Here is a 17,873-nt window from a genome sequence, read left to right as displayed (position 1 = left end):
AGTAAGGCACCGTTTAATTTAGCCTTTGCAGGAGGACTGACTCATGATGTGGTAGTTGCAGCTCCTGATGGTCTTTTGCCAGTGTCTTTATATCATCTATTATTAGCATTAACATTCTCATGTTTTAATTAGCCAGCGTACACTGTAGTCAAAGTTTGGACCCTTGCATGTATAGACTTCCCACATCCGAAGGGTTTAGTGACACCAAAGAGGGGAGAGGAGGTCTGATATGATCACTGCCGGTAAAATGGCAAAATGAAATGAAACTAATTCTGCATGCAAGACTACAAGCAAATTTCAAGGTTGCTTCTAGCAATGTGGTTTTCCTTTTCTCTCTTTCCCCAAAATAATGCATTTCGATGTTTAAACAATGCAAGCCATTGGTGAAGAAGTGATTCCTAGCAGGTTTCTGAAAGAATGCGGCCCAGTTTAAAGGCCCAACAGGGCACAAGGGGGCCACTGCACTCGCTCCCCTCCTGGGCTGTGTTGCTGTGGTAGAGAGGATTTTCTCATTTTGCCTCAGCTCTTGTTTCAGAGATGATTTGTGAATTATGATTTTTGAGTTTGAAAAGGTGGAGTAGAGTTCAGTCCCATAACATCATCAGACCACAAATAACAAATCGGGGATTTTATGAAACCATGCGATGAAAACGGAAATGGAAATGTGAAAAATGTCTAAAGGAGCAGAGTGCGTGTTTAATATTTAAAAAGCTCATATTTCTCTGCCGTATCCCATGCAAAGGTACCTGCAATAAATTCATTCTGTTTTGGTGAAGTGGAATTCTAAACTCTTCTACGCAAGCATGGACATGATCCATGCGATTCTGATCAGCAGACACATTCTGTACATGCATGTCTTGGCTGTATGTAGTGTCCCTCTGTAGCAGCAGGGGGCTGGAGCATCATGTTGACACAGCTGCTGAAAGGCTCTGAATGACAAAGAAAGTAAAAGTAATAGGCCACACTTTTGTTGCACTCTAGCCGCAAACTATTCAATTCTCTTTTAATACAACCCGTGTTCATTAGTGGACTTTAGAGATTAATGCTTATGATCCTAGCGTCTTGTTCACTGGGCTATTTAATGCTTCATGTCTTGCTCAAGGGCTCTTGTCAGTGTTCCCATTAAACTGAAAGTATTTCTTCATTGGTGTCAGGCAGAAATTCCCAGACCATGTGTTGAACCTTTGATCTTCTGGTCATAAACCCAGTTTAACAACTGTCCCACACACTTTATCCACTTTTTGTCCAATCAGGAGCCTCTGTTTGGCAAGTGAGGTCTTGTAAACCCTTGTCCTTTGTGGGCCTTTACTGCTCAGGTTGAAAGGTAAATATCACAGCCCGGTCGGGGCCAGGTAAGCGGACAGGAAGAGGCAAACTGCTGAAGTGGAAGGAATGAGGAAGGGAGTATAGATGAATGAACACACATTTTCCATTCAGCTTAGTGTTGTGTTGCTTGTAGATACACGTCACCGCAAGTGGTGGAAAACTTCCTTGGTCATTAACATTGGAAGTCTTTTGTCTGAGTAACAGTAGGATCTCGGATTAGGATCCTGCGTGTCAAAACAGCTTCAGTCCAATGTGCATGTCCCGTAACTTGTCTGCTACTTTAGACATCTCTCTTCTGTTTATTTCTTCACTGTGATTGTCGCAGTGTATAAAAGGAAATCACTCGGTTGAACATGAACTTGAACCTGGATTCTGCATACTGCATTCTGCATACCACGCATTTGAAAACGTGCGTCTGCGTGATTATCACGTAGGTAGCGGTACCACAGGTGCCCCCTGGTGGTACAACGGGTGACGGGAAGCTTCTGCAAACGATTGCAATATCTGGAAAGTCAAATTAAGGTGTGCTTCAAAAAGTTTGAACCACTTCTGCAGTAGATGCAGTTAATTGGTCAAACTAGTTTCTGTCTTTGAGGCAGATAAGCATGTGCATGTATTTCCCTCATGATCCGCCAATTGGGGCAAAGTTTAACAGGAGGTTGTGTGTAATGGGGTCAGAGTGTCGCCCCGTCTGTGTGTAGAGACAGAACTTTGATCTCTTGGAAGTTAATGCATGTAGCAGGAATTGCCTTCTTGTTCTTTCAAGGCAACACACCTGGTGTCTCTCTGTAGTCCAGTGTTTGATTCAGGCTTAGGTCTGAAATACATAGATTGGATTGTTTAGTTTAACTGGGGGTTTTGTTGACATTGCTTTTGCATACACTTCATGTTGGATACTGCTCAGGTTATTAACAAGCTTTATGCTTTGTGTGTGTGTGTGTGTGTGTTATCTGTCTTGTTCTGTGGTGGCAGCAGTTAAGAAACGGATCGAAGCATGAACGATTGAAACGGGGAAAGAGGTAGAATGAAGCTTTACCTGTTTACCTTTGAACCGAGTCAGACTCACCTAAGCTCTACCGTTTGTTGCTCAGTGAATAAAATTGCGAGTTTCCAAGGAAAAAAGCTTTGGACGGATAGAAAACACTCGGTCCTAGTGTCAACAGACGCATATTGATTTCTGAAGGCAAATGTTCAACGTACTTTTCAAACAGCCACCAAAGTATGTTGTGATGTTCTCATGAGAGGGAAAGGTGAATGAACAACCAATGGAAGTGGCAGCAGTGACGCAGTGAAAGGTAGTTGGGTCTGCTCATGGAGGGTTTTCTGCCTTCAGATTCATCCTCATGGCTCCTAATGTTTGTATCTTCAGCCATTGCTGGGGTTGTGTTGCAGACCAAGGATCCCTGGTGCTCCCACTGATTACATTGGCATAATTTATGGCATCTTGTTGTCCTGGTTTGGTCAGGTTTGAAATGAATGGACTGCACATATTTGAAACACAGTGTCCAGCCCTTCATCCCATTCTTTTGCTCTGTGAAAACATTCCTGTCCCACAGTAGGGAGCTCTTGAGAGGCATGCTGCTGTTGTTAAGAGAAACTCGCCCCTTGGTTCTAAAGTTTACCTATTACATAAATGCGCCGTTGTATAACAGCTAAATCCAGGTTTTAATCCGACGCAATACCGTAACTGATCAGTCAAATTAAAACCATTCTTAAGTGCGATGGTCATCATGCTGAATGGTTGGAAAGTCTCACATGAGTAATGCCTGTGTGTAACTCACCTTGGAGCCTCAGAGCTTGCTCACACATTTACTGTCTACAAGCTCAGCAGACTGATTACGTGCTCATGATGTTTAACCATTACTGCGTTATAATGCATTGCAAACAGCGAGGTCACATGACTATTCTGACCTCACTGCTGTTAAAGGCTGGAGTCCAGGCTGGAGACTGGAGCAGAGTTCCATTTACCAGGGTTCCTTGTTGTTTTGTTCCATTGGGTTATGTTGTAATGTAGGCGTGTTCGGTAGTCTGCGTTTATCAGATGGAGTTTGATCGAAGTGACTGCAAGGATTTGTCAATATTTGAGGTGATCGGGTCTGTTTGTCAACATTGATTCCGTCCTAATTTACAGCTGTAATTCAGCCGTGTTGGAGGAACCTGATTGATTGACAACAGTATCTGCTCTGATAAGCCTTAGCTGTTGAGCAGTGCTGCAGTTATTAAGGTGGATGACAGTAAACACGGTGACTACTGTCTTGTAGTATTGAGCACAGATAGTCTGTAATGCAGTATTTTGTAATATAATTCTATTTAAACATCACATGCACACAGCAGCTGACGGACATGTGCAGTAAAGAACGCCCGGCGATGATGTGATGCGGACATGGCCATGATGTGATGTGAGCTTTTATTGTGTTTTTTTCCCCCGATGCTGTTTTTTTTTTCAACACGGATTAAAACTGAGCAAAACAAATTATAATCAAAAGCTCCTGTGTTGCGTCGGTCTCCTGCTCTACTTGCAGACAAAGGTCACATGATCAGTTGTTGCTCAGACAGGTTTAGAGATACGTCAGGTTAATCCTCTTGGGTTTGGCTTGTTGTGACATTTGCAATATAACTTGCCTCATCAGGTCACATTATATTATATTTTATGTGCTTTTTGTTATTTTCCTTCCATTTTGTTGTGTCTTGTAAGAGGGAATATCTGTTGAATGTGGAAGAAGTTCAAGTTCATCCCAAATGAACTTCATCCAGTGATTTTTAAACCTATAGGCTGAACTTTCCTGGAAGCTTTGTTTTTGTTTAATGCTTCACTTAGCAGAAGTGGTTGGACAAGGCCGTGCTTTGGTGCGAGCAAACTTCTTCTTCTTCTTCTTCTTCTTCTTCTTCTTCTTCTTCTTCTTCTTCTTCTTCCCTTAAAGAGACATTACCTTAATGGCTTCTTCACTAGACACCGCACGACTACACATAACTGCTGTCTAGGCCTGAGGTACAACATCAGCAAATCAATGCTCACACTTAAATAATTGAGAAGAGGATATTTTATTGCCTGAAGATGATTTTTCCTGCAGAAGGAGAGCAGAAATGTAGTCACCAAAGCCCAAATGACCACTGAGCAAACGTTTTCCCTATCATTTGGCATTCCTCTCATACCATCATTTATCCTTGAGTTTGCCTGGCTGGGTTTTAATAAAGGGGTCATGCTGCTGGGTTACACCTTGGCATGGTTTAGGCTCATTGTGAGGCCTGTGTGATGGAGCTGGGAGAGTTAGTGACTCACATTGCTACTGACTACGGTTTGAATTCAAGAAATGGGGTTCAGGATGAGATGATGGTAACGTATAGAGAGAAAAGGTCAATTAAACAAACTCCTTTTATCATATCAGGTGTTTATTTTATTGCTGTTATTTCTTTCTCTTCTTTAAGACCAAGTGTATAGAATTCTCTACAAGTTCCTTCTTCAGAAAAAGATACATTTAAATAACTTATCTCTCAAATTCTAATTGTTGATTTCTGGCACATAGTGGAGATACGCAGAGTTCCATTAGACACTATAATGTACCAATGCAACAATCTTAATACCCGATATGTTGTGAAATATTTACCATGTCCTGCTTTAACCTGCTTCTGCGTGACTCTTTAATGTCCCCTGTTCTCTCTCGCCAGCCTGTCTGCATGTCCCGTTCCTGTTTTACCTGCTTCAGCAGATCAAGGCATCGTGAAACCGTATCTGTGCCGTAGTGCGAGGCTTTAGTAAGATCTAATGTTTCACTCTGAGCCTCCGCTGTCTGCTCTCATTCATCCATTGACTCCTGGCTTACTCATTCATGCATTATTCTAAGTTAGACCTTCACAAAGAAGCATAAACAACACTGCTACTTCATGGAAAATACACTTTTGAATTCTATTATTGTATCCAGTGTTGCTGAAGACATCAACATGCATGACTCTTAGTAGAGGCGTTTTCCTTTATAGCAGAGGCCCAAGGTCATAGAACACAGCACAGAGTGAAGTCCTTGACTGTCTTATGCTGTTTGTACCACTGGTGAGGCATCAGTGTGCACGGCGATGCAGCACAGCATCAGCCAGGTGCTATTTAGACCAAATACAGCAGGAAAGTTCAACATCATACATTAGGATACACAGAATTATGCCAAAGCCAATGAGAGTCTGTGGTCACAACTGTTCCTCACTGGTCGATAGAACGATGCCAACCAAATGGTGTTCTCTGGTTTTGATTGTGAAATGGTGAAACAATGACTCCAAATCTAGTCTGTTTACTGCCCCATCGAGTGATTTGAGGATTCTCACAGTGACGTTCATCATTCCACATCGTTTCCATTGACTGCATTATTGTGTTTGACCACCAAGTGGCAGCAAAGGACTGTCACTCAGCTGTAGGCAACAGAAGAAGCCTACAGCTGAGCGTTATGGAGGCTCCTCACCAAACACAGTGAACGAGACGCACATCCAGCCGATGATGCAGTAACTTGTGTGTACGTTCATGCATGAGTGTATGTGTTAATGTGTGTGTGTGCATATCTTGACTTACTTATGCTTCTCACAGGTGTGTGGGTGTGTGTGTGTGTGTGTGTGGGTGTGTGTGTGTGTGTGTGTGTGTGTGTGTGTGTGTGTGTGTGTGTGTGAGAGAATGTATTTAATCTAAGTAAATATCTGTTTTTGGGGGAATTAGCGTGTTGAATTACAGCAATCAAACAGGGAAGGTGGTGCTTGGGAGCGAGTGAACTCAATGAAGGGTTTGTGTGTGTGTTTGTGCTTGGTAAGCAGGTTGGATTCCTCATTCCTCAGTTTTGGTCATGCCTCTGTGATGATCGCTCACTGTCACCAGGTGTTGTGCTGTTGTGGGAGAGTTCCTGCTTCTAATTACGGCCTAGATGTCATGTTTTGACATTTTACAGAATAATCATCTTAACTGGTGCAAATTGTTTACCTTTAAAATATCTAACAGCCTGAGAAATCTGTTGAATGCATCAGTGCTGCACCGAGTTCTTCTCTTTACCTCAAACTGATCGTGTTCTCTCCTTTCTCTCCCCCCCCCCTTTGTCTCAGGATGTTCAGGTACACCTTCGTTCACGGAGGCCTGGGCATGTTGGCCGTCAGGAGGGCGTGCCTGCTCTCTCGCTCCGCCCACTCTGCCCCACGGAGCGAGTATCGCCCAATCAAGAAAGTGATGGTCGCCAACCGAGGTAAGGCCACGACCTGTGAACTACTGAAGAAGACGACACTTTGGGATGTTTGGAAAGCTACAGGTCTAATCTAAAGAGGAGAAAAGAACCGACTCTCAGCTTTCTTAATTTAACAATGCCAATTTTGAATGTTGGCTTTGGCACATGCTGATATTGGAGCACATTGTGTGTGTGTGTGTGTGTGTGTGTGTGTGTGTGTGTGTGTGTGTGTGTGTGTGTGTGTGTGTGTGTGTGTGTGTGTGTGTGTGTGTGTGTGTGTGTGTGTGTGTGTGTGTGTGTGTGTGTGTGTGTGTGTGTGTGTGTGTGTGTGTGTGTGTGTGTGTGTGTGTGTGTGTGTGTGTGTGTGTGTGTGTGTGTGGGCTGCACTAGGTAGATAACTTAACTTAAATATGGAAATGCTCTAAACACTGCAAAGACCTTATTGTACACCTGCTCTGAGTGTTTCTATCTATGTAACTGTATTGTACGCTGTTCACAATGTTCACAGTGATCGTTAAAATTATGAGAAGTATAAATATTTATATGGCGGCTTTAGTAAACCAACATGTCCCTGCATTCCCTTGAACCTGAAGGAAGCCTGCCACATGCTGCATTACGTTCTATTGTTTAGAAAACAAATTTCAACCACCAAGAGTGGAAAATACAAATTAATTTTCTCCTAAACTAGGAGTAATCACCCTAAGTGGGTCTACATTAGTGAGGCTGCAGTCTGAATAGAAATATAATTACAGAGGACAGAGGAGTGTGGCTTTCTAAATACCAGGCAGTCACTGTGATGGCGGTGCCATGCGGCGTAAACATCATTGACGTACTCTGGTAACGCTGCTAATCACCCGGACCCCCTCCACCTCATGCTAATGCTGTCCAGAGAGGCTTCACTGTGCTGGGAGATAGACTTTGGGAGGGGACGTGCAGGATATGACTGACTAATAGATGTGTTCAAGACTTTAATACTAATTGCTCTCTGGGTCTCTCTGCTAAAGTTGGTCATCTGGATTTATTTAAAATGCTTGATATGACACAATGTCTCATTATTTAGACTAGGCCACGATTCTTTGGGCCCATGTGTTTGCCTGTAAGGCTGCGGTGTGCACGCATACCTCCACGCTCACCATCATGAAGGCTCTGAGAAAAGGCTTTAAACACACACACACACACACACACACACACACACACACACACACACACACACACACACACACACACACACACACACACACACACACACACACACACACACACACACACACACACACGACCGCCCCCGTGGGCACAGCTGAGCTTTCTGTCAGTCTTTTCTCCTTCACATTGGCGTGACGTGATATCAACACTGCATTAGATCACAATCATCACAGTGATGTGCACTGGACCGTGCTTGGTGTGTGTGTGTGTGTGTGTGTGTGTGTAAGATGGAGCCCACACCATCATATCATGTCTGCCCAGATTCCACTTCACCTAACACATCACATTGCTCCTAATGCTCCTGTCTCCCTTTGCCCTCTCACCTCCTCCACATCTTCACTTGCCTGATGTGATTTCACTCCCGGCTCCTCTCTGTCCTCCGTGTGCATCCTTGACATTTCTCCTTCTCACACTGCTTTTAATTCTTCATGTCCCTCTGCATTTCTCCTCCACTGCAGCTCAAGCGCAGTTACTTGTGATTTCTGTCTGATGACCCTGTCACTTTCTCTCATTGTTTATTTCTCATTACACTCCTGTTCTCTCACTCGCTTCTTCCTTTGTTGACTCTCACACATTTCATCCGTCTCTCGCTCTCTGACCTCTTTCATGTTCTACCCCTGCTGTTTCCACTTTCATTTAATTCTCTTCTCATTCCTAATGCTTTTCATGTTTATTACTCTTTCATCCCTTTCACACAACAATAACACACCCAGCTATTCTTTTTAAATGTTTCTCACTTGAAGTATTTCATTGTTGTCACAGGAAAATAAAGACCATTTCTTTGCCTGTCTAAATCTCACCTTGACAAATTTGTGCCTGTTTATTGAGGAAGATGGAAGTGTAAATAATTCACAAAGGATAGAAGATAATCGATAGCGTGCACAGCTCTGTAAAGGAAAGTAAAGGGACAAGGGTACAAGTATGAAAATGAAAATAATCTCCTTTCTTCTCTGTTCCAGGCGAGATAGCGATCCGTGTGTTCAGAGCCTGCACTGAATTAGGAATCCGAACTGTAGCCGTCTACTCCGAGCAAGACACCGGACAGATGCACAGGTACGAATCCCAGCAGGAGAGGATTGGGCAATATCTAAGTAAAGCAGACGAGCTGTAACATAGTGTGGCAAACTGCTGAATATTGATCGGAAGTGTGATTAGGGCTCGCAGCAGCAAAGGAGGACTTTTCACTTATGCGGCACTTTAAAGCTAATTCCTCGTTTTGTAAAAAATACTAAGTGGGGGCATGAGTATAATTGTGTTGACATTACAAACATTCAGGTAATCAGGCGCTTTCATTTCCATGCACAAACACCACAGCAGTCCTTTTTGTTCCTCTCGTCTTTTAGTGACAAATAAATCTCATTTAGCTTTGTTTTGTCGCCCATTTTCTCTTTTTTTTTTTCCCTCATTTGTTTCAGTGCCTCTCTCACCCTCACTATCAAATCTAAAAGGCCTGTTTTGAGCACGGACGTCAGCTCTGACAGGGTTGTTTATTAGGCTAAATGCTGCCACCTGGGCTTTATTGAACTTGGCCCCGATTACAATTGCATTAAAATCAATCTCTGCAGCGGAAGCGTTATCTGGATAATGACCGTGGATGTTGGGCCTTGATTTTATAACACGGATGATGAAGAGTTTTCATCATCTTCAGATCTGTGTGCGGCTCTTATGGCAGGTTGCAACTCCCGATTGAGAATAACTTCATTAAAAAAGAGCAAGTGAAGCCGGGATGGTCAGGCAGGGTGTGTGTGTTGTTTCTACCTCATAAACCTGTCCTAGATGTACACAAAGCATTTATAACTGGCTGGCTATGACTCCATCTCATCACATGGCAACTGAGGTCACAGCTCTATGTGGTCTGAAGCTCAGGGTTCATCGTGATCACAATCTGCTTTACCTTATCTACATACAGATTGTATTTACATGTACGGCATACATGAGCCATCCATGACTCTGATGTTCAATGGTGTGCACTTTCCAGGCAGAAGGCAGATGAGGCTTACCTAATTGGGAAAGGACTCCAGCCTGTGGCTGCATACCTGCACATTCCTGACATCATCAAAGTAGCCAAGGTAAGGTTCCGTTCTCCCCTCTGCCCTGACTGCAGTGCTGCCACTCCCCTCCCCTCCTCCATTTCACTCACTGCCATGCCTTTCTCACATTCTCTCTCTCTCTCTCCCTCTCCCTTCCCCACTGCTGCTTATGAATATGTTAGATCAAGTCTTCTCTGTGTTACATTCTCCCCTCCATCACTCTCAGCGTTGCCGGTTGTTCATTATCATTTTCCTGATCAGTCTCTGACGGTTGGTATTTCTCTGCGTGCATGTGATCAGACAGCCAAGTCAGGGTCCCTTGGATGGCCGATTCATTTCTTACAATCCATCGGCCTATCAGGAGACGGAGCCGTGTCAGTGTGTGTGTGTGTGTTTTTACTTCCTTTCGTCACAGTGTGTGTAGGTTTATTTCACTCACACTGTGCGCCACTCCATAAGTATGTGGTCATGGCAATTGTGTGTGTGTGTGTGTGTGTGTGTGTGTGTGTGTGTGTGTGTGTGTGTGTGTGTGTGTGTGTGTGTGTGTGTGTGTGTGTGTGTGTGTGTGTGTGTGTGTGTGTGTGTGTGTGTGTGTGTGTGTGTGTGTGTGTCCCTCTCTCTCTCTCTCTCTCTCTGCTGTCCATGTTAACCTGCATTCATGTCTGTCACTGTGTGTGGTGGGTTTTACCTGCTGCATTGTGTGTGTGTGCACTGGTGTTTCTTAGTGGCTCCTCTGGCCTGCCAGTAACTGCTCCCTGAACAACAGGACAGCCCATAATTATAGTCCGCCTCATATCCAAGAGCAGATGGCACACACTGATCCAGAGACGACTCTATCTGTCAAGCCAGTGCGTTTGTGCGCCCGTGCCCTCACACACTCTCACATTTCGTTTCTACTCGCTCAGCCCCCTACTGGTATATGTGGAGGAGATGATAATTAGGGGGATAATGAACTAGGATAGAGAGAGAACAGAAATGTGTCATTCTCTGCCAGTCTCGTCTCTGTGTGTGTGTGTGAGAGAGAGCCATGCAACTTGTTTTCACTAAGCAGCCAACAGTGTGTGTGTGTTCCAAAATGTACGCCTAACTGCAATAGTGAGCCAAGTGTTAACTGTAGCTTAAAGTTTATGATGACTCCTGTTGTTATGCTGCACTTCATCTGCTTTCTCTCCTCTTCACTGACAAATATGTGAGCACAATGATGTCATGGAGGCAAACGCTTATCTCCTTTTCTGTCTGTCCTTCTGTCCTCCTATAGGATAACAATGTGGACGCTATCCACCCGGGCTACGGTTTCCTCTCCGAGCGCGCCGACTTCGCCCAGGCCTGTGCAGATGCAGGCGTGATGTTTGTAGGGCCGAGCCCGGAAACCGTGCGCAAGATGGGAGACAAGGTGGAGGCTCGTGCCATCGCCATCAGTGCAGGTGAGGAGGGGGATGAGGAGAAGACATGGGTTAGAAGGATATTAGGAAGAAGAGTACAGGCAAGGAGGGAGAGAATGTCATAGGAAACTTGTTCTGTATGCTGGACATGAAGGTATTACATTCTGGTAGTGTTCACCCTGCTTGTGCCGCTGTCTGACCACTTCAATGTTTTGGCCTGTTAACCTTTGAACTATAAGTCATAGAACCAAAATGATTTCTCCCTGGACTCCTCGGGTCTATCCGTGGGGGACCTTTCTTGCATTTCTCAAATCTTACTCACCCTCTTATTCAACACATCTGTCTCTAGGTGTGCCTGTGGTCCCGGGAACAAATTCTCCCATCACCGGTCTGCAGGAGGCAAAGGCGTTTGCACAGACCTATGGCTTTCCCATTATCTTCAAAGCAGCCTACGGAGGAGGCGGTCGAGGCATGAGGGTGGTCAGGGAGTACGAGGTGAATAGAACCTTTCGTCTGATATATTCTGAAATATTTGTCTGTTGAACTCGGGTAAAAGTCCGTTTGATGGTTCAGTTCGTTCTGTACGTCAACAGTATAGAAACTAAAGATCTTAGTGTCACATGTGAGCCTGTTGGCCGTTTCTCTACGAAATCAAAGGTATTTAACAGTTTGTAGTGACGAGAAGAATTCTGTCCCCTGATCCTTTTTACTGCAAAGACAAAACAAACCAACCTGATACCAGTATCCTGTTGAATTGTGGTTTGTATTACGTCAAACTTGGACGGACACTACTACCTCACCATTTGTCTCTATCCACATTAGTCAGTCTGTGTATCGTGCTGTGTATTCTGAAACTGCACGGCTGGAGAAAAGTGTTGGCCACCACCTTTTCTGTGATCTTCACATTAAGTTCATCTCTGCTATTGTCTGGTCGCTGCCTGTTTTTAACTCTGCCTCCTCTTATATTACATCATTTCTCCATCCTTTGTTGGAGAATGATTGGCTGCAGAATATGTGCAATAATACAACATTGTTCACAGACAGTTAAACTATCCCATTTAATCAGAAATCAATTCCAATCTCTTTCCAGCCCCATGGATAATGTTGTTAAGACTCTCACATGCACTCTTAAGTTGTGTTTTGGGAGAGGCATGTAAGAATGTTTCCAGAATTGCACTTTAGCCGCTTTATCCTTAATTGCCGAGATAATTATTGGAAACAGCATCACTGGAATGGCCTCTCGGGTACGTTTCAAACACCAACCTTAATAGCAAATGAACAGCGTCTGCTCACTGCGCACCCCTCACTTTGAAATGTTTGCTTTTAATTTGTACACAAAGCAAATTTAAAGCTTCATTAATTCATGTCCTTTTTTGCTATTATGGTATTTGCGGTGGCCAAGACCTGCTGACTATGACCTTCACAAAATCCTTGCCCGGAGACATGCGGCACTCAATTAAGCAGTTGCAGCTTCTCTCTCTCTCTCTGTGTGTGTGTGAGAGCCTTGAGGAGTGATAACATTTTTTAGCATCAGTGTTTTGCCCTTACCCACGGATCCGCACAAGTAATGGCCGTGTTGTCGCATACTGTTGTCACCGAGTCTCAGCAATTCAATTGAAAGTCTGACCTTTTCTGAGTGGTATCCCAGTTTAATTAATTAGCTGTTGACATTTCCAGTTCTTCCATTAAGTCTCATGGGCTTCAGTGGTGCCAGCCAACACGACGGGGCCCGCAAAGATGTTTCTAATGTCTTAACTGTGTGGACCATAAGCAACGGTTCATGGGTCAACTGTTATTGTAGGAAGGCCAGCTTGTGGCTCGTTTGTATGCTGAATGACCGCACTGAGCCTGAATGTTCCCAGCATATTCTCAGTCTCGTTGTGCGAGAACTGTATGTGCTGATAAGCAATGGAATATTAAAGTGCCAGATTTTTTAGCTCGGTGTATGATGTGATGTGCTTTCCCAAAGAGCAACACAAAGGGAGAACGGCACGTATCAAAGCTCCAGTGGCCAAAGCTGACAGATGGAGCAAAAATGGTGTGAGGAGAATACAAATAGAACTTGGAGTGTGTTTGGAAAGTGTTTTTAGAAAATCTGAATATTCTCATTTCCTGTTGGTAAGTTATGATCTCATTGTGCAGCCACTTAGGAGGTTTCATTGTGATGCACGATGACCCACAATTAGAGATGTATCCTGATTGTCAGTGATGTGTTGGGGGTCTTTAAGGTCCATGGCTGACGCTGACGTGTTGGAGTAGCATGTGTTACACCTAGATTGATTTGTCTCGCGGCCCAGTCTGCTGTAATGAAAGCCTGGCAGAAAAGGGCCGAGCTGTCTGTAGCCAGTCGGCGCCCGCGATAACAAATCTTCTGCTTGGTGGTCTGCTCTCATTTGGCGGCCTTCATCTAAACCGATCAGATTTGGGACTGTGTGTGTGTGTGTGTGTGTGTGTGTGTGTGTGTGTGTGTGTGTGTGTGTGTGTGTGTGTGTGTGTGTGTGTGTGTGTGTGTGTGTGTGTGTGTGTGTGTGTGTGTGTGTGTGTGTGTGTGTGTGTGTGTGTGTGTGTGTGTGTGTGTGTGTGTGTGTGTGTGTGTGTGTGTGTGTGTGTGTGTGTGTGTGTGTGTTTCATCCAGCAGTGCAATTACCAGGGCAAATATTGTCTTGAAATTCCCAAATTGCCTTTCATTGCCAGTTTGGTGGCATTTTCCATCAGCTGCTTTGTGTGCAGGAGAGCTTCCTGTAGGCTAGGCAGATGATGCCTGCTTCTGGCGTTGGTGTCTCCCATAGTGTGCTTCCCTCCAGGATTTGTGATGCTGGCTGATGTTTTTTTCATTTTCCCTCCCCTTGAGGCACAGTTGGTCCATAATGGTGACTCAGGATTTAATCTTCTCGCCAGTCTGGAGCAATCTGCCAGCCAAAACCGCGGTGGCAGATTCTAGTCCTGGTGCAGCTCCCTGCTCTCACCCCACCTGGGTTGCATTCGGTTCAACAATGCCATGTTGTCTTCACTTGATGTCTTTCCCTTGCAATGAAATCCGTGTCTTAACAAACTTTCCCCCCTTGTGAACGGATCGGAAGACCGGATCCGGGCGATGCCAGTGTCGTTGATATGCTTAGCTCCCGCCAGTTTGCTCTCCGATCCTTCAGTAGCTTCTTGATGTCAAAGGCCACGGTAACAATTCACTTGAAAAGAAAAGGCACAGAATAAAGTTCAGGAGTGATGGTAATGACAACGGAAACAAGCAAAACGGATTCCAAAGGGAAATGAGCAACTTCTAATTAAGGCAAACTTATCTGATGGAGATTTTGAATGAGTCTGAAGCACGTCGACTCTTTTGAAATCACTCTAAATGATATCTTGTGCCGTGCTGCTCTTAAATGGCGGTGGTAAATCAGTCTCTTATGGATTTTTTTCTCCTCTATTCGGCAGGAACTTGAGGAAAATTACCAGCGGGCCTACTCTGAAGCTTTGACAGCTTTTGGGAATGGAGCTCTGTTTGTTGAGAAGTTTATTGAAAAGCCAAGACACATTGAAGTGCAGATCCTCGGTAAGTGCTTTCTGCCACTTTGTTTTCAGTCTGTGTGTGTGTCCGTCTTTGCTTGTGTGTACAGTATTTACTGAAGTTCATTAAGGAGACAAAATGCATAGAATTGTGCTGCAGTGATAAGAGTGTGTGTGTAAGAGCTGTTGGGCAGCAGGATATAGTTTGACCTTTATTTGTTATTGAGAACGTAACTATAGCAGCACTGCACGTTTAGAACTGAAAGTCACCACTCGGAAAGGAAAATACTCCACATTTCTGCCTTATTCACCGTGCCGACAAATATCTGTAGTATTCTGTGCACCTAAACACACGGCATGCCTGAATGTGCACACATGGGGTGACATGGATTTGTGTCTTTTGTGCGCTTACTGTATGTGTTTGCATGTTTGACCTTTTACATTTTGTGTGTGTGTGTGTGTGTGTGTGTGTGTGTGTGTGTGGGTGTGGGTGGGTGGGGGTGGTCTGAAGGTCAAACAGAGCGTTGGGTGTATTGTCTGAATAACTTGTTTAAAGCCATATCTATACTACTGCCTTCCTTCTTTCTATACGTTTCCATCCGTTTTCTTCCTTTACTCACTATTTTTCATGCTCTTACAATTTTCTTTTCCCCTCCCACTTATATTTGTTCTTTCTGCCTCCCCCCCCCAGGCGATAAATATGGAAATGTCATCCACCTCTATGAGAGGGACTGCTCCATTCAGCGAAGGCACCAAAAGGTGAAGTTCCTCATTTCAAATTCACACCAGCCAGCAAAGTCATTGTATTTATTTAAGATGATCTCCACTGCGCTGCTGCTGTATTAGGCAGATTAGCACGAGGAGGAGTGTGATGGTTGGCAGGGCGTGAAACAAAGGTCAGCCGTCACCCTGTGAAAGCTGCTGAACGTACAAGAAGTGACTGGTTCATCCGAGCTAAATGTAGGCTAACGTGTCAGAGGATCAACAGTAAGATGATTAGAGCTTGAAGTGATGACCCTCTGTATCATCTGTGTCATGTGGAGTTAGAGGATTATATAGCAATAAAAATGAGCCGCCGCTAATCCGGTGAGATGTGGAGTCATGGAAACGGCTGCAGTGTGGTATTCTTATCTAATTGAATCATTAATCAATCAATCAAATCAATTGGTACATACTTAGATTTGACTTAGTTCATTTCTTATTTCCCCTCCTGGACCTGCTGACCAGATTCTCACTCACAGTTTCTGCCAAGTGAACAGAACAGCGCAGCAGAGGAAGATGAACTTGTTCTGTAATTGTTCCCTCAGTCTGACGGCGCTGATCAGAGGAAGCTGATAATCACGTGTAATATTTCATTACATATTGCCACCTCAAAGCAGCTTCAATCATATGTTTCCATCACGTCCCCTTTAATCAAATTATAGATGATAATCATATTAGTGACACTGTTCATGCAGATCTGTGGCTCTTTGATTCTGTCAGACTTAATCTGCTTTTGCCCTTAATCTTAATGAAACTCTGCAACAAGAAAATGCTCTTGTTGAAATTATTTTTTGGTTGAAGCCACTTCATATTTCTTGGATATGTTTTCTGCAATTGATACGGTTTGATAAAAAGAAGAAAAAAAATCAGTTCAGCGTCATTTTGAAGTTTTTCTCTCGGATGTGTCGTCTTATCTTGTCAGTGGAACGATAGGCTCCGCCCCCAACATGCTGAACCCCACCAACCCAAGAGCCCGGCCTAGTTCTTTCAGCCAACTCCACTAAGTTTCATTAAAATCTCTCCAACGATCAACCGACTGAGGTGTAGAAAGTGACGCAGGCCTGAAAACAGACCCCTGATTTCCATATTCACTTTATCATAACATGTGACTTTATGTGGGTGTGATATTTGGAACGTTTTGATGTAATGGATTTGTTTCTGACCCATTTCTGTGCTACTCATACTCCGTACTTCGCTCAGCCCACATATTTGGCTAATTAGTGATGATGACAATGAATTCCCGAGGCAGCCGACTACATGTGTGATGAAATTCATTTGTGTATAAATTAATTTGGAATTAATCAATTTTATAAAAACAGTACTTGCCGGCCATCCACTCACTTTTCAGAAGCACCTTCAAGCAGCAAGGACACATGAAGTCATTTTCCAGCTGCAAGATGTTAACGGTATAGTTAACGGTTTGTTGGGTTTAGTTTCCTTCTGTTAAGGTGGAATTCTCTTTTGTTCTGTTGTTCTGAAGGTTGTGGAGATCGCTCCGGCTTTCCAACTGGACCCTCAACTGAGAGACCGACTTCACGCTGATGCCGTCACCCTCGCCAGACAGGTACAGTACATCTGTGATCCAGCGGAGGTTTTTGTTGCTTTGTTTGTTTGTGTACGAGTGCTCCTTCAAGAGATGAGTTCGAGGGGGGGGTGGACGAACCTCTTTTGTGTTCCGCCCTCCCAGTGAAATTTAATTGTGGCAGGTTAAAAATAAGAGGCTGGCAGAAGTGGAAGTAGCATGTGGTCTCTTTACACACTCCCCAGACTGTGCAGTTAGCTGTGACAACAACTGCGAGAGCACAAAGTTGTTCTTGCAAAAGGTTGAACAGAAGGGAGTCGCTGACGGTAAAAAGGCTCCTCTTTTTACGTGAGAGAGGTTAATCGAATGTTGCAGTTTCCTGTTGCCTTCTGTTTTCTTTTGTCTATAATTAACAGGCAAAACAACCGGGCCCTCCCCCAGAAAGTTTAACACACGTTTGCTGTAGGATATATAATTGGATGCCAGCAATTGTTGAAATGAATCCAATTATGAAACTAACTGGCAATTTAAGACATTTCTTTTAAATCAGTTTTTATTATCCTGTGCGATACAAAATGTGACATTCAGCTGGGTGGAAGCTTCATCCTTGATTTCCCTCAGACTCGGTTTATTTAACCTTTAAAATCATTCGCGTCTCAGTTTTTTCAACTTGACTGTTGCAGAAAAAGTTGGCCAAAAAAGTGGCAGCTTCTCTTTTCACTGAATCCTCTCTGAGCCGCCTTCAAGTAACGACCTTTACAACGCAGCAAGGAGAGACGAGTGGGAGAGAGAGAGAGAGAGAGAGAGAGAGGGAGAGAGAAGAAAGAAAAGAAATGACCTTGATGGAGAAATGATGATGAAAAAGGCGATGAATGATGGAGACGCTTGTGTCGTAACTTTGCTTAAGAAGTGTTTTTTTTTTAATTCTCCAGCAATCAAACCACATCAACCAACTTGT

At 44.0% G+C, this 17,873-nt stretch overlaps 1 protein-coding gene across 1 annotated transcript in view; it reads left to right on the top strand.

Annotated features, from left to right (window-relative positions):
* Positions 1 to 17,873, top strand: part of LOC143012594 (pyruvate carboxylase, mitochondrial-like) — a gene marked incomplete at its 3' end in the record, with an annotated part of 91,913 nt that overhangs the window by 2,700 nt on the left and 71,340 nt on the right. The window contains exons 2-9 of the mRNA XM_076165802.1: positions 6,397 to 6,533; positions 8,675 to 8,768; positions 9,694 to 9,784; positions 11,004 to 11,169; positions 11,477 to 11,622; positions 14,560 to 14,677; positions 15,323 to 15,390; positions 16,874 to 16,957. Coding sequence (XP_076021917.1) covers positions 6,397 to 6,533; positions 8,675 to 8,768; positions 9,694 to 9,784; positions 11,004 to 11,169; positions 11,477 to 11,622; positions 14,560 to 14,677; positions 15,323 to 15,390; positions 16,874 to 16,957 — 904 coding nt within the window. The remainder of the gene's footprint in view (positions 1 to 6,396; positions 6,534 to 8,674; positions 8,769 to 9,693; positions 9,785 to 11,003; positions 11,170 to 11,476; positions 11,623 to 14,559; positions 14,678 to 15,322; positions 15,391 to 16,873; positions 16,958 to 17,873) is intronic.

This window comes from Genypterus blacodes, unplaced genomic scaffold, assembly GCF_046128005.1.
Source record: "Genypterus blacodes isolate CSIRO-AG114 ecotype Tasmania unplaced genomic scaffold, CSIRO-AGI_Gbla_v1 ptg000152l_1, whole genome shotgun sequence".
In the NCBI taxonomy this organism is placed as follows: Eukaryota; Metazoa; Chordata; class Actinopteri; order Ophidiiformes; family Ophidiidae; genus Genypterus; species Genypterus blacodes.
This window is presented reverse-complemented; position numbering and strand designations above follow the sequence as displayed.